The 13,691-nt window shown below is 40.3% G+C and overlaps 1 protein-coding gene across 4 annotated transcripts in view; it reads left to right on the top strand.

Moving 5' to 3' along the window:
- The window catches only part of DOT1L (DOT1 like histone lysine methyltransferase), a 121,532-nt gene that overhangs the window by 30,919 nt on the left and 76,922 nt on the right, over nt 1–13,691 (top strand). For all 4 annotated transcript variants that reach the window (XM_070746726.1, XM_070746709.1, XM_070746718.1 and 1 more), the window contains exons 3-5: nt 1,257–1,331; nt 10,369–10,432; nt 11,878–12,106. In XM_070746726.1, coding sequence (XP_070602827.1) covers nt 1,257–1,331; nt 10,369–10,432; nt 11,878–12,106 — 368 coding nt within the window. The remainder of the gene's footprint in view (nt 1–1,256; nt 1,332–10,368; nt 10,433–11,877; nt 12,107–13,691) is intronic.

The following is a 13,691-nucleotide window of genomic DNA, read 5'->3' as shown; positions in this document are numbered from 1 at the left end:
GTCCTCAACTTATGACTACCACTGAGCCCAAAATTCTGTTCTTAAGTTGATAGGTGATTGATCCGGTTGTTAAATGAACCTGATTTCTCCACTGACTTTGCTTGTGAGAAGGTCACAAAAGGGGATCCCATGACCTTGAGACATAGCAACAGTTACAAATATGAACCAATTCCCAGGCCCCTGAATTTATGATGACATGATAATGGGAATGCCACAAAGGTCTGTGAAAAACAGGCATAAACCACATTTTCAGTGCCGTTGTAATTTTGAATGGTCACTAAATGAACTGTTGTAAGTCGAGGACTATTTTTATTTCAAATTGCTGTTTGGTTGCAGCATTGGTGGTGGGAGGAACATAAAATGTTGTAAACATCAGAAGGGAGGAACCATACATCAATAATTAACATCTGCTCCAAATGATGAAGTCAGTCCAAGATAGTAATCCCTGGCATCTCCAATTCCAAGGATTTGTGGTAATGGGCAGGTGGCAGTGATGGAAATACCATTTAGTACTGTCAGATTAGACCACGTTGGTCTCAGTGGACTTATATTGTATTACAACATTCTTATTTGAAAGAAGCGAGAGCAACTGAGCACCTAATATTGCAGGTTGGTTACATTATTTATTTATTTATTGGATTTATATGCCGCCCCGCTCCGAGGACTCGGGGTGGCTTACAACAAATAAAAGAAAACAATACAAATATTCTAAATCCAATTAATTTAAACTAGTTAATCTAAAAACCCCAGTAACATTAAGAGTTCTTCATAGATGATTATTCATGGATGTTGTTAAGATGTGTTCCTGAAATTATAAGCATAAACTAGATTAGTAGAAGATCCCACCTCCACCCCATTTATGCGCTGGTTCTTTTGATCTGTTTTAAACTTTTGATGTTTTAATATTTCAATACAGTAATTATTTTATTCTATTAATTATGGTATTGTAAGCCGCCCGGAATTGCTTGGTAGAGAGATGGGCGAAAAACAAATTGCATTAAAAAAAACCCAATAAAATAAAGTTATTTACATTTATTTCTTGGAGACTTCAAAATAGCTATTATGCTGAATACTTGAGAAGAATATTTCTTTGCACCAGTTGAATAAATGTTATTTCTTTTTCTCAGACTGCCAATGAACTGCAAATGATGAATAATAAATGTATTTGGACTGGTAGGGATCTTTAAAAAAACCCATAGGAATTTAGGAGTGGGGCTTGAAAGATTAATTGATCTTCTTATGTTTTTGTTTTTCAGGTGGGTCTGTGAAGAAATTCCAGACCTCAAGCTTGCTATGGAAAACTATGTTTTAATTGACTATGATACTAAAAGGTAAGAAAATGATAATTATTTAATTCTCCAGTAAGGGTGACCAAATGCAGCAATTAAAGTTGGCTTGTGAATTTCCATTGCAGTTACAAAAGGCATTTGGATAATTGGTACTTGGTATAGAATTAGTGTCAGATGCTGTAAAAAAACATAATTTTAAAAATATATATTTCTGTTATATTTTATGTTTCTGTGATTGTTATACCTGTATTTAACAGCTGACTACAGCAGCTGTTTACATAATACAGGTAATCCTTGGTTAACAATGGCAATTGGGGGCAGAATTGCTGTCACTAAGTGACAAGAGTTGTAAAGTGTGACGTAACATGAAGCGCTGCTTAGCAACAGCAATTCTGGCAGTCCTGATCGCCAGGGAACATTGGAAGTTGTGTGCATGTGATTGCGAAGACACTTTTATGGCCAGAACGCTGAAGATTGATTGCAACTATCACTTGCTCAGCGACCTTTTGAAGTTTGAACAGTCACTGAACTAAACTGCGTGTGGAGCAAGCAACAAGAAGCTTTTTTTATATAAAAAATCCTTCCTTGGGAACAAGTATAAATATCAATTGCTGGCAAAGGTTTCCATCTTTATTCCATTCCACCAAATATGAATGATTGTTTGAATCCACGCAAAGGCTTTCTTGGGTTGCAGTTATGCTTTGCAACCTCCTGCATAACAAGGCCTGTTCTATTCCCGTGGTGGCTTCCATTTGGCAGGATGTTTTAACTGCTGAGTTGCAGATTTTGGTATTGATGAATTATTTTTCCTGGATCCAAAAATATAATTTCTTTTGAGAATGTGTTTTATTGCCTTTTTTTTTTTTTACATTGTCAGCATTTTTGAGCATATTTGCTAAAAGGCGTGTAAAGAAATACTTTAATAAATAATGACCACTGCATGAAATCTCCCCCACCCCACTTTTAAAACTTTTGCTGCAAAATGCCAAGCAGTAAATGAATCGTCTGACTGCCACTTTGTGTTTTGTCTCTGAAGGATTTTAACCAAAATTGGCATTAATGAAGGCCTTTGAGGGAATCCTGGTTTCATTGTTAAGGGTTGTTCCTCTTCCACTTCAAAGTAAATTGGAAGCAGATGTTACCAAAATAAACCACAGCCGCTTTTTAAAATTTATTTATATCTCTGTTAGGAGATGCAGTGCAGCTTAAAGATGACTTCGGACCCTTAAATGTAATTCTGCTGTGAGTTAATATGGAGTAGTGGTCCAAAGGGTTCCCATCTGACCTGCCCAAATAGCCTTTAGATTATCAGTTACTTTACTATTCCTGTCAGGCAATCCTCACTGCATCTTTAAGGCAAAGCTACAGTTAATAAACTTTAAATTTCTTATATTTAGAATAATAAAACAATAGGATTATTTATTTATTTATTTAATTTTATTTATTTGTTTGTTTGTTTATTTGATTTGATTTGATTTGATTTGTATGCCGCCCCTCTCCGTAGACTTGGGGCAGCTCACAACATACAATAGAACAATTCGCAACAAATCTAATAATTTTTTAAAAAAATTAAAAAACCCCATTATTAAACCAGACATTCACACAGACATACCATACATAAATTGTATAGGCCCAGGGGAGGGGGGAATACCTCAATTCCCCCATGCCTGACGGCAGAGGTGAGTTTTAAGGAGTTTACGGAAGGCAAGGAGGGTGGGGGCAGTTCTAATCTCAGGGCGGAGCTGGTTCCAGAGAGTCGGGGCCGCCACAGAGAAGGCTCTTCCCCTGGGACCCGCCAGACGACATTGTTTAGTCGACGGGACCCAGAGAAGGCCAACTCTGTGGGACCTAATTGGTCGCTGGGATTCGTGAGGCAGAAGGCGGTCCCGGAGTTATTCTGGTCCGATGCCATGCAGGGCTTTATAGGTCATAACCAACACTTTGAATTGTGACCGGAAATTGATCGGCAACCAATGCAGACTGCGGAGTGTTGGTGTAACATGGGCATACCTGGGGAAGCCCATGATTGCTCTCGTAGCTGCATTCTGCACGATCTGAAGTTTTCGAACACTTTTCAAAGGTAGCCCCATGTAGAGAGCATTACAGTAGTCGAACTTCGAGGTGATGAGGGCATGAGTGACTGTGAGCAGTGACTCCCGGTCCAAATAGGGTCGCAACTGGTGCACCAGGCGAACCTGGGCAAACGTCCCCCTCGCCATTGCTGAAAGATGGTTCTCTAATGTGAGCTGTGGATCGAGGAGGACGCCCAAGCTGCGGACCCTCTCTGAGGGGGTCAATAATTCCCCCCCCCCAGGGTTATGGACGGACAGATGGAATTGTCCTTGGGAGGCAGAACCCACAGCCACTCCGTCTTATCCGGGTTGAGTTTGAGTCTGTTGACACCCATCCAGACCCCAACAGCCTCCAGGCACCGGCACATCACTTCCACTGTTTCGTTGACTGGATAAGGGGTGGAGATGTATAGCTGGGTATTATCTGCGTACTGATGATACCTCACCCCATGCCCTTGGATGATCTCACCCAGCGGTTTCAGGTAGATATTGAATAGCAGGGGGGAGAGGACCGACCCCTGAGGCACCCCACAAGGGAGCAACCTCGAGGTCGACCTCTGACCCCCCACTAACACCAACTGTGACCGACCGGAGAGGTAGGAGGAGAACCACTGAAGAACAGTGCCTCTCACTCCCAACCCCTTCAGCCGGCACAGAAGGATACCATCGATTGTAGAGTTGGAAGGGACTAAGGAACGTAATACATCTACAGCAATGATGGCGAATCTGTGGCACGTGAACCATTGCCCTAGCTCAGCTCCAACGTGCATGTGTGTGCTGGCCAGCTGATTTTTGGCTCACGTAGAGGCTTTTGGAGAATGCTTTTGGCTTCCAGGAGCCTCTGGATGGATGGGGGAGGGCATTTTTACCCTCCCCAAGCTCCAGGGAAGACTTTGGAGCCTGGGGATGGCAAAACAGGAGCATACTGGTCCCACCAGAAGTTGGGAAGTAGGCCGTTTCCTGCCTCCGAGGGGGGGGAAGTTGTTTTCACACTCCCCAGGCATTGAATTATGGGTGTGGGCACTCGCACATGCACGATAGTACGCGCAGACATTCTTTCGAGATCCGAGGAAAAAAGATTTGCCATCACTGCTCTACCGCGTTCAGGAAAACCGTTTCTACCATCATTGAGAGATGGCTGTACAGCTTATTTTTAAAAGCTTATTGGTAGTATTATATGACTAAGATGTCTGAAGGTTGAGTCAAAAATGAGTCTAATTGCCGTGATTCAACCTTCAGATAATTTTACCTGCATGATTTGAGAATCGTCATCTATTCCCAATAAAGAAGAGTTTTCTTCTATTTATGAAATCTAGTGGCTAAAGCTTATATATTCACATCTTCTGCACATGGTTGCTGTGGCCATGGAAAATAGTTCTTGATCATCTTTCCTGTGACTATACCACCTTTGTTGCCAACTCTCTAACCTCAAATCCTTGGAAATGTACAGTATTCCAGTTGGTGTTTCATTGGTGCCCAGTACAGAGGAGTAACAACTTCCTGTTTCTTTGGTGCAATTCTTCTTGTAACGCAGCCCAAGAGTACATTGCCCTTGTAGCAGGTGTCTCTCACATATCCGTCTGATTCATGTTCATTGACAATGACCATACTCAAATCTTCAAACAACAAGCTCCCTATCATATATTTATTTATTTATTCGATTTTTATGCCGCCCTTCTCCTTAGACCCAGGGCGGCTTACAACATGTTAGCAATAGCACTTTTTAAAAGAGCCAGGCTATTGCCCCCACAATCCAGGTCCTCATTTTACCCACCTCGGAAGGATGGAAGGCTGAGTCAAGGCTTGAGCCGGTGATGAGATTTGAACCTTTGACCTACAGATCTACAGTCAGCTTCAGTGGCCTGCAATACAGCACTCTACCTGCTGCGCCACCCCGGCTCATATGCATGCCCTATATTTTTCTCTAAATGTAATAGTAATTATATTTCTCCCAGTTGAACGATACCTTGTTCTTCTCTGTCCAGATTTACAGAGTCTTTCGGCCATCTCGAAGATTGGTTGAACTTACAGTGTAATTGTGTTAATTGTGATAGCTCATAGTGTCTTTATTAATAGATATAAAGGGAATACACAAAGTAGTGTCTTCATCTGATTTCAGTGGCGAGCAAGGAGAGGGGCGGCATACAAATCTAAATAATAATAATAATAATAATAATAATATTTATTTATTTTATTTTATTTTATTTTATTTATCCAATTTTTATGCCGCCCTTCTCCTTAGACTCAGGGCGGCTTACAACATGTTAGCAATAGCACTTTTTAAACAATAATTAATAAATAATAAACACTTTTTAAATAATAATAATCCTGAAGCATTAGGATTTAATTAAGGAGACCCTGAAAACAGAATTTGAAATTGTAGTCACTTGTCCGTAATTTTTTTTTTAACCATGATACTTTTCTGCACATCCTGTTTGAGCAAGACCTTAATAAATTCTGGAATGAGGTGGAAGTTGTTTACTTTCATTTTTTTGTGGATAAACTGAGTGGTTTGCGTGCTATTCTTCCCTTGCGAAATGACAAAATGAATACTATATCCTGCATGTCCATCGTCAGCCTAATCAAGGATCTGTGTTAAATATTAACTGACAGGACTCTATGAGCCTTAGCAGCACACATGGCAGGTTAGTTTCAGAGTACAGGCTATGTCACTCCATTTTAATTCATGAGCCTTCTTTCCCCCAAGAGAAGCAAAACATTTTAACTTTGACAAATTCTCTTCATGGATTTAATACTCCAGTACTTAATGCTTCAATATTATACCTGGAGGCTGGTGCTATGCCTTTAGTATATTGGCTAATGCTATCCCATTTGTCAATAATTGCACAACACAATAGATATTTCTGGCAAACAAGATTGCTGTTCATTACCACTTTAACTGTTTCTGAATATCATGAGTCAATCTGGTAAACTTTTTCAGCAAAAACTTCAGAAGAGAAGGTAGTGATTTCTGATAGTCTCAATATGTGTGAACAGTGCGGTCAAGCAGTAGGGAAAGCAAGTAGAATGCTTGGCAGCATAGCTAGAGGTATAACAAGCAGGAAGAGGGAGATTGTGATCCCGCCGTATAGAGTGCTGGTGAGACCACATTTGGAATACTGTGTTCACTTCTGGAGACCTCACCTACAAAAAGATATGGATAAAATTGAACCGGTCCAATGACGGGTTACAAAAATGATGGAAGGTCTTAAGCATAAAACGTATCAGGAAAGACTTCATTAACTCAATCTGTATAGTCTGGAGGACAGAAGGGAAAGTGGGGACATGATCGAAACATTGAAATATGTTAAAGAGTTAAATAAGGTTCAGGAGGGAAGTGTTTTTAATAGGAAAGCGAACACCAGAACAAGGGGGCACAATCTGAGGTGAGTTGGGGGAAAGATCAGAAGCAACGTGAGAAAATATTATTTTACTGAAAGAGCAGTAGATGCTTGGAACAAACTTCCAGCATATGTGGTTGGTAAATCCACAGTAACTGAATTTAAACATGCCCGGGATAAACATATATCTACCCTAAGATAAAATATAAGAAATAGTATAAGGGCAGACTAGATGGACCATGAGGTCTTTTTCTGCTGTCAATCTTCTATGTTTCTATGTTTCTTAATGCTTCAATATTATACCTGGAGGCTGATACTAAGCCTTTAGGATATTGGCCAATGCTGCCCCATTTGTCAATAATTGCACAACACAATAGATATTCCTGGCAAACAAGATTGCTGTTCATTACCAGTTTAACTGTTTGTGAATATCATGAGTCAATTAATCTGGTAAACTTTTTCATTTTTTTTTCTTTGTGTTTTCCCTCTGTACTTTACGCTTAAAAAGCTATGGTTGTTAATGTGTAAGTAGGCACGCTTACCACATATGCTTTGTCCTTTTATTAAAATTCTGTGATCTTCTCTGGCTGTGCTTCAGTTAGAACGTGGCCTCTTTGTTGCACTTGAACCTGTCTTCCTTGGTTCCTGAGCTCTCACACTTCAAACAGCACATCACACAGATTTGCACAAGTGACTGCAAGTAGCGACTACAGAAGCAGTTAGCAGCTTCAGAGGCAAAAGAGGTTTTCCAGCTGCTGAGGTCCCCCGTTCCGAACCTATGGATTCTAATGTTTATGGAAATGCTGGGCATATTTCTCTAGGGGTGGGGAGGAAAGGTACTTCTGCATCCACAATTCACATTAGAGAAACATCTTTCGGCTGTGGCGAGGGGGGCGTTTGCCCAGGTTCGCCTGGTACACCAGTTGCGGCCCTATTTGGACTGGGAGTCACTGCTCACAGTCACTCATGCCCTCATCACCTCGAGGCTCGACTACTGTAATGCTCTGTACATGGGGCTACCTTTGAAAAGTGTTCAGAAACTTCAGATCGTGCAGAATGCAGCTGCGAGAGCAATCATGGGCTTTCCCAAATATGCCCATGTTACACCAACACTCCGCAGTCTGCATTGGTTGCCAATCAGTTTCCGGTCACAATTCAAAGTGTTGGTTATGACCTATAAAGCCCTCCATGGCACTGGACCAGATTATCTCAGGGACCGCCTTCTGCTGCACGAATCCCAGCGACCAATAAGGTCCCACAAGTGGGCCTTCTCTGGGTCCCGTCAACTAAACAATGTCATTTGGTGGGGCCCAGGGGAAGAGCCTTCTCTGTGGCGGCCCCGGCCCTCTGGAACCAACTCCCCCCAGAGATTAGAATTGCCCCCACCCTCCTTGCCTTTCGTAAGCTGCTTAAAACCCACCTCTGCCGCCAGGCATGGGGGAATTGAGATACACTTTCCCCCTAGGCCTTTACAATTTTATGCATGGTATGTCTGTATGTATGTTTGGTTTTTATATTAATGGGTTTTTAATCGTTTTTAGTATTGGATTATTGTCATATACTGTTTTATTACTGTTGTTAGCCGCCCCGAGTCTGCGGAGAGGGGCAGCATACAAATCCAATAAATAGATAGATAGATAGATAGATAGATAGATAGATAGATAGATAGATAGATAAGCCATTGGGCCTTTTCCCAAATAGAGAGAGTATGCGGCTGTGAATGCCACTGAGGTACCCTGGGATACCTTTCGAAAATGCAAACACAACAAGAGATAAATTGGAAATTGACCACATGCCCTTGGGATTAGGCAAACAACATTGGTGACTGTTCAGTTACAAAGGCAGGGTTATTGCTGACATGCTCCAATATGCTCTCCTGTTGTTTTGGTGTAGCTGTACAGCTCTCTGCACTGAAGCTTGAAATCGGATTATGCAGTGGACATGTGACTGCCATGTCCCTCCCTCCCTCCCTCCCTCCCCCTTCTCTATCCTCATGACCTGAGATGATTCTTTAATTCTTTCATCTTCAGTTAGGTTGCCTGGTTTAGGGGGGAAAAGTACATGAATCCAACCAGCTCATATGATGAATCTTGTATGCCTACAGCAGCATTCTCTCTTAGAAACATAGAAACATAGAAGAATGACGGCAGAAAAAGACCTCATGGTCCGTCTAGTCTGCCCTTATACTATTTCCTGTATTTTATCTTACAATGGATATATGTTTATCCCAGGCATGTTTAAATTCAGTTGCTGTGGATTTACCAACCACTTCTGCTGGAGGTTTGTTCCAAGGATCTACTACTCTTTCAGTGAAATAATATTTTCTCACGTTGCTTTTGATTTCCCCCCCAACTAACTTCAGATTGTGTCCCCTTGTTCTTGTGTTCACTTTCCTATTAAAAACACTTCCCTCCTGAACCTCTTTTTTTTAAAATGTATTTATTAAGTTTTTTCCATTTTAAAAACCATTACATTCTCTCACCTGGTGCCCTCTGGGTGTTCCCGGGATTGCAGTTTGCAGACTATTCAGCTAGCGTAGGCATTGGAGGGCACCAAGTTGGAAAACGAGCATCATTTAATCAGACAGTCAGCTGTCCCCTAGGAGAACTTGGGCATTGAATTATTTTGAAATGCTGCTTCTGAAAAAATCAGAATTGTTAACACCAATAAGGGTGCACCCGTGTCCATGCATTTTAACGCTGACATCAGGGGTGGGTTCCTTCCACGTCCTACCAGTTCACCCAAACTGGCAGTGACCCACTGGGACATCACTGGGCCAGATCTGTGGGTGCCAATATTTTTTAAAAAAAATTGGGAGGGAATTTTAAAAAAATCCTTCTAAGCATACTCAGAAGCCGAGTCTTGGCACTGTGCATGTGGTTGCCACCTCCCCCCACCCCCATTACTGTGCATGTGTGTGTGCGCCCACAAGGCGTGCCCACACAGCACGGGAGGGAGCAAATTGGCAGCGAGGTAAGTTGGTACCCACCCCTGACTAACATGTTAAACAATGTAGAAGTTCATGAATTGTGCTATCTTAATTGTTTTAAATGTTTCAATAAAACATACATTTCAAATGAATTTTTTTTAATATTTCCAGTACTAAAGTTCCTATCTTCTTATGTATGATTCGGTCCGTGTGAACTCAGTAGAACTAATTTCTGAATATATAGGACTGTGTCACAAGAGTAGAACTTAAGGAATTGTGCTATCTTAATTGTTTTAAATGTTTCAATAAAACATGGGTTTCAAATGAAAATTTTATTTTAATTCTAGCCCTAAAGTTTCTATCCTCTTATGTATGATTCAGTCCGTGTGAACTCAGTAGAACTAATTTCTGAATGTATAGGACTATGTCACAAGAGTATTTTTATTAAAAAAAATTCTAGACAAATATTTCAGTTGATTTACTTCTGGCTGCTGGTAATAGATTAGATATATTTACTGACAACTTACATTAATATATACCGTATATATCCAACAGGTTGATCCTATAACCTTTAAGGAATTAGAAGATACTTTAGAAAAACTTTCTGGAGAGTTGTCCAAAAGTATAATTAATACACTTTCCATAAGATGTTTGTGGCTGGGCAGATAATTGTAAAACTATTGAGAGATTATGTATTTGCCTAACTTACTGTTGACTTTCTGTCTCATTATTTTTAGCTTTGAAAGCATGCAAAGGCTTTGTGACAAATACAACCGAGCTATTGACAGCATTCATCAGTTGGTATGTGTTCCTTGCTATTTCGTTTTTGCATTTTGTTTAGGCAATTGGTTTCAGGGTTATCAAGCAATACAGATCACTTTGCTGATCCACTATAGATGTAAGATTTTAACTAGCTCACTAACCAGTAGTTTAATTTAGGATCAGTGAATCAATAAATCGCTAACTAGCAGCCAAATCAATCCCCAAATTTGGTATGTGGGGGGTGAATACGGAGATTTCCGTCTTTACCTATGTATCTGTCACCATAAGTCATAAGAAAGTTTAATTAATAGTAATGATAGTGAATAATGAGGCAGGAAAGCAAAGTTATATTATATGTTTTAGTATTGGAATATGTTAAGTTTTAATTTCACCATATGTGTACCATTTTTGCATAAATTACAATAGCAATAGCACTTAGACTTAGATATGGCTCCATAGTGCTTTTATAGTCCTCTCTAAGTGGCTTACAGAGTCAGCATATTGCCCCCAACAATCTGGGTCCTCGTTTTACCCACCTCGGAAGGATGGAAACCTTAGTCAACCTTGAGCCTGGTGAGATTTGAACTGCCGAACTGTAGCAAGCAGTCAGCTGAAGTAGCCTGCAGTACTGCACTCTAACCACTGTGCCACTTTGGCTCTAAAATAATACAATCAAATATAACATCAAACAACATAATAACATCAAATATTAATATATAAATTATTGAGTGATTTATTGAATGAATGATAAATTGAAAGTTTTTAAGATCTTTTAAAGTCTTTTAACTGTTATTAATTGGATCAAATTGTTTTATTATGTATTCTATGTTTGTTGTGAGCCGCCCCGAGTCCACGGAGAGGGGCGGCATACAAATCCAATAAATAAATAAATAAATTAGAAATATTAATTATGGTAAGTGAAACAACTGAATAAACAGATAAATCCAACGTTTATAAATTTATATTTCCTTTCCTGTAGAGGACTTCAGAATGTAATACTTGTTTAAATCTCTTTTCTTCCATCCTTTCCCCATTTTGCCTTAAAAAAAACATTGTGAAACACCTTAAATTGAGAACCAGAATGACTGCTGAACTTCAAAGTGGTGTGAGGATTTGAACTTGTGTCTCTCCAGGAGCAAAAATAATCTGGAAGACTTTTTTGCCTTATAGTTTTGCCTGTAATCTTCAAGCATCAAGCTATATATTAAGAGGGGGATCTAAAATTGAATTGACCTGGAAGCAAACAGATGACCAATGTAGTCAACACCCTATGACAATTTATTAAGTGTTGTACCTCATGATTCTTGACAAATGTATCTTTTATGTACACCGAGAGCATATGCACCAAGGACAAATTCCTTGTGTGGCCAATCACACTTGGCCAATAAAGAATTCTATCCTCTATTTTTGTACTTTAAAAGGTGTTCTTGCTATATAAAACAAATTGTGATTTAGGTAAATGGGTTTCTTGTTTCATTCTTCAGTGGAAAGGAACCACCCAGCCCATGAAACTGAACACCCGCCCTTCCAATGGGCTTCTGCGCCATATCCTACAGCAAGTATATAACCACTCCGTGACGGACCCAGAAAAACTCAACAACTATGAACCGTTTTCCCCAGAAGTGTATGGAGAGACTTCTTTTGACTTGGTGGCCCAGATGATAGATGAAATAAAAATGACTGAAGATGACCTCTTTGTAGACTTAGGCAGTGGTGAGTGTGCACTATCCGGTTCTGACTTGACCCAAAATACAGCGGTTCAAGCAGAATTGTTATATGTCTTGTGAATAACCAATCCATAGCTTGAAATTTGTGTTTTGGTTACTAGGAAATGATGTTCTTTGGCATTGACTTTCTTTATGTGTTGTTGAGCTACAGTGCTGGCTTCTATTCTTTAATAGGAAAGTGAACACAAGAACAAGGGGGCACAATCTGAAGTTAGTTGGGGGAAAGATCAGAAGCAACCTGAGAAAATATTATTTTACTGAAAGAGTAGTAGATCCTTGGAACAAACTTCCAGCAGACGTGGTTGGTAAATCCACAGTAACTGAATTTAAACATTTTTGGGATAAACATATATCCATCCTAAGATAAAAATACAGGAAATAGTATAAGGGCGGACTAGATGGACCATGAGGTCTTTTTCTGCCGTCAGTCTTCTATGTTTCTATGTTTCTATTAGAAAGTACCGAGTTGGAAATACAATTTACTATAATGCAAAGCTTGGTGACTGGAATTGGAAACCCTAGTGGTTTTCCAATTTTGGCATGATGGAAATAGATCATAATTGTGGCAGTCGACATCATCGGTGTCCAACTAGGTCACTCAGAACCACAAAATGAGGGGGGTAACTAAAGAGTGTGGGAGTGGGGTGGGGATGGAAATAAAAATAATAGCATGTGACATCAAGCTCTGGCCAGCAAGTCCTTGTGATATTATATCTCTAGCATGTGTAGTTTTGGCTATGTGGATTTATTTGTGGCTTAACATCTAGTAAATCTCTGTAAATCTCTAGGTAGTTCCAATACCATATTCCTTTTGTGTTCCTGCGCTTCCAAGAAGGGGTTGGGTTTGTTTGATTTGAAAAGACCCAAGTTTAATATTTCTTGTAATTGCAAATTTTAAAATAGCGTTGCCAGTTTTGGTTAAACCTAGAGCATAAAAACCCATTTAATTAGAATCTAGGAGGTGCAGGAGCAGAAACTTTAGTTAATGTAGCTAATAGCCATTTCTATGGCCCCATCACTGTCAATTCGCCCAGGATAAACAGTCAGTAGATGGCCGTTGTGGGTATCAAGGGAGTGGCGGAACTTTTCTTTGTTGAAGAGCAGCTCCCCGTGCCATACGGCAAACCCATAGGAATGTTGCAACCAATATAGGGGAAAAAATCTACTACAGTGTTCCCTCGATTTTTGCGGGGGATGCGTTCTGAGACCGCCCGCGAAAGTTGAATTTCCGCAAAGTAGAGATGCGGAAGTAAATACAGTGGTACCTCATCTTACGAACGCCTCTTCTAACGAACTTTTCAAGATATGAACCCGGTGTTTAAGAATTTTTTGCCTCTTCTTCCGAACTATTTTCACCTTATGAACCCAAGCAGCTGCTGCTGGGATGAAGGGGTTTCTTTTCCCCCCTTTTTTGAAGAAAGAAAAGGGAGGGGCTGCTTGGAGTAGGAAACATTTTGCAGAGAACAACGGGCTTGCAAAGGAACTGAAAGGGTGTCTTTTTAAGAAAGAAAAGGGAGGGGGGAGGGGCAGCTTGGGGGAGGAAAATTTTTGCAGAGAACAATGTGCTTGCA

Source organism: Erythrolamprus reginae, chromosome 1, assembly GCF_031021105.1.
Source record: "Erythrolamprus reginae isolate rEryReg1 chromosome 1, rEryReg1.hap1, whole genome shotgun sequence".
Classification (NCBI taxonomy): Eukaryota; Metazoa; Chordata; class Lepidosauria; order Squamata; family Dipsadidae; genus Erythrolamprus; species Erythrolamprus reginae.
This window is presented reverse-complemented; position numbering and strand designations above follow the sequence as displayed.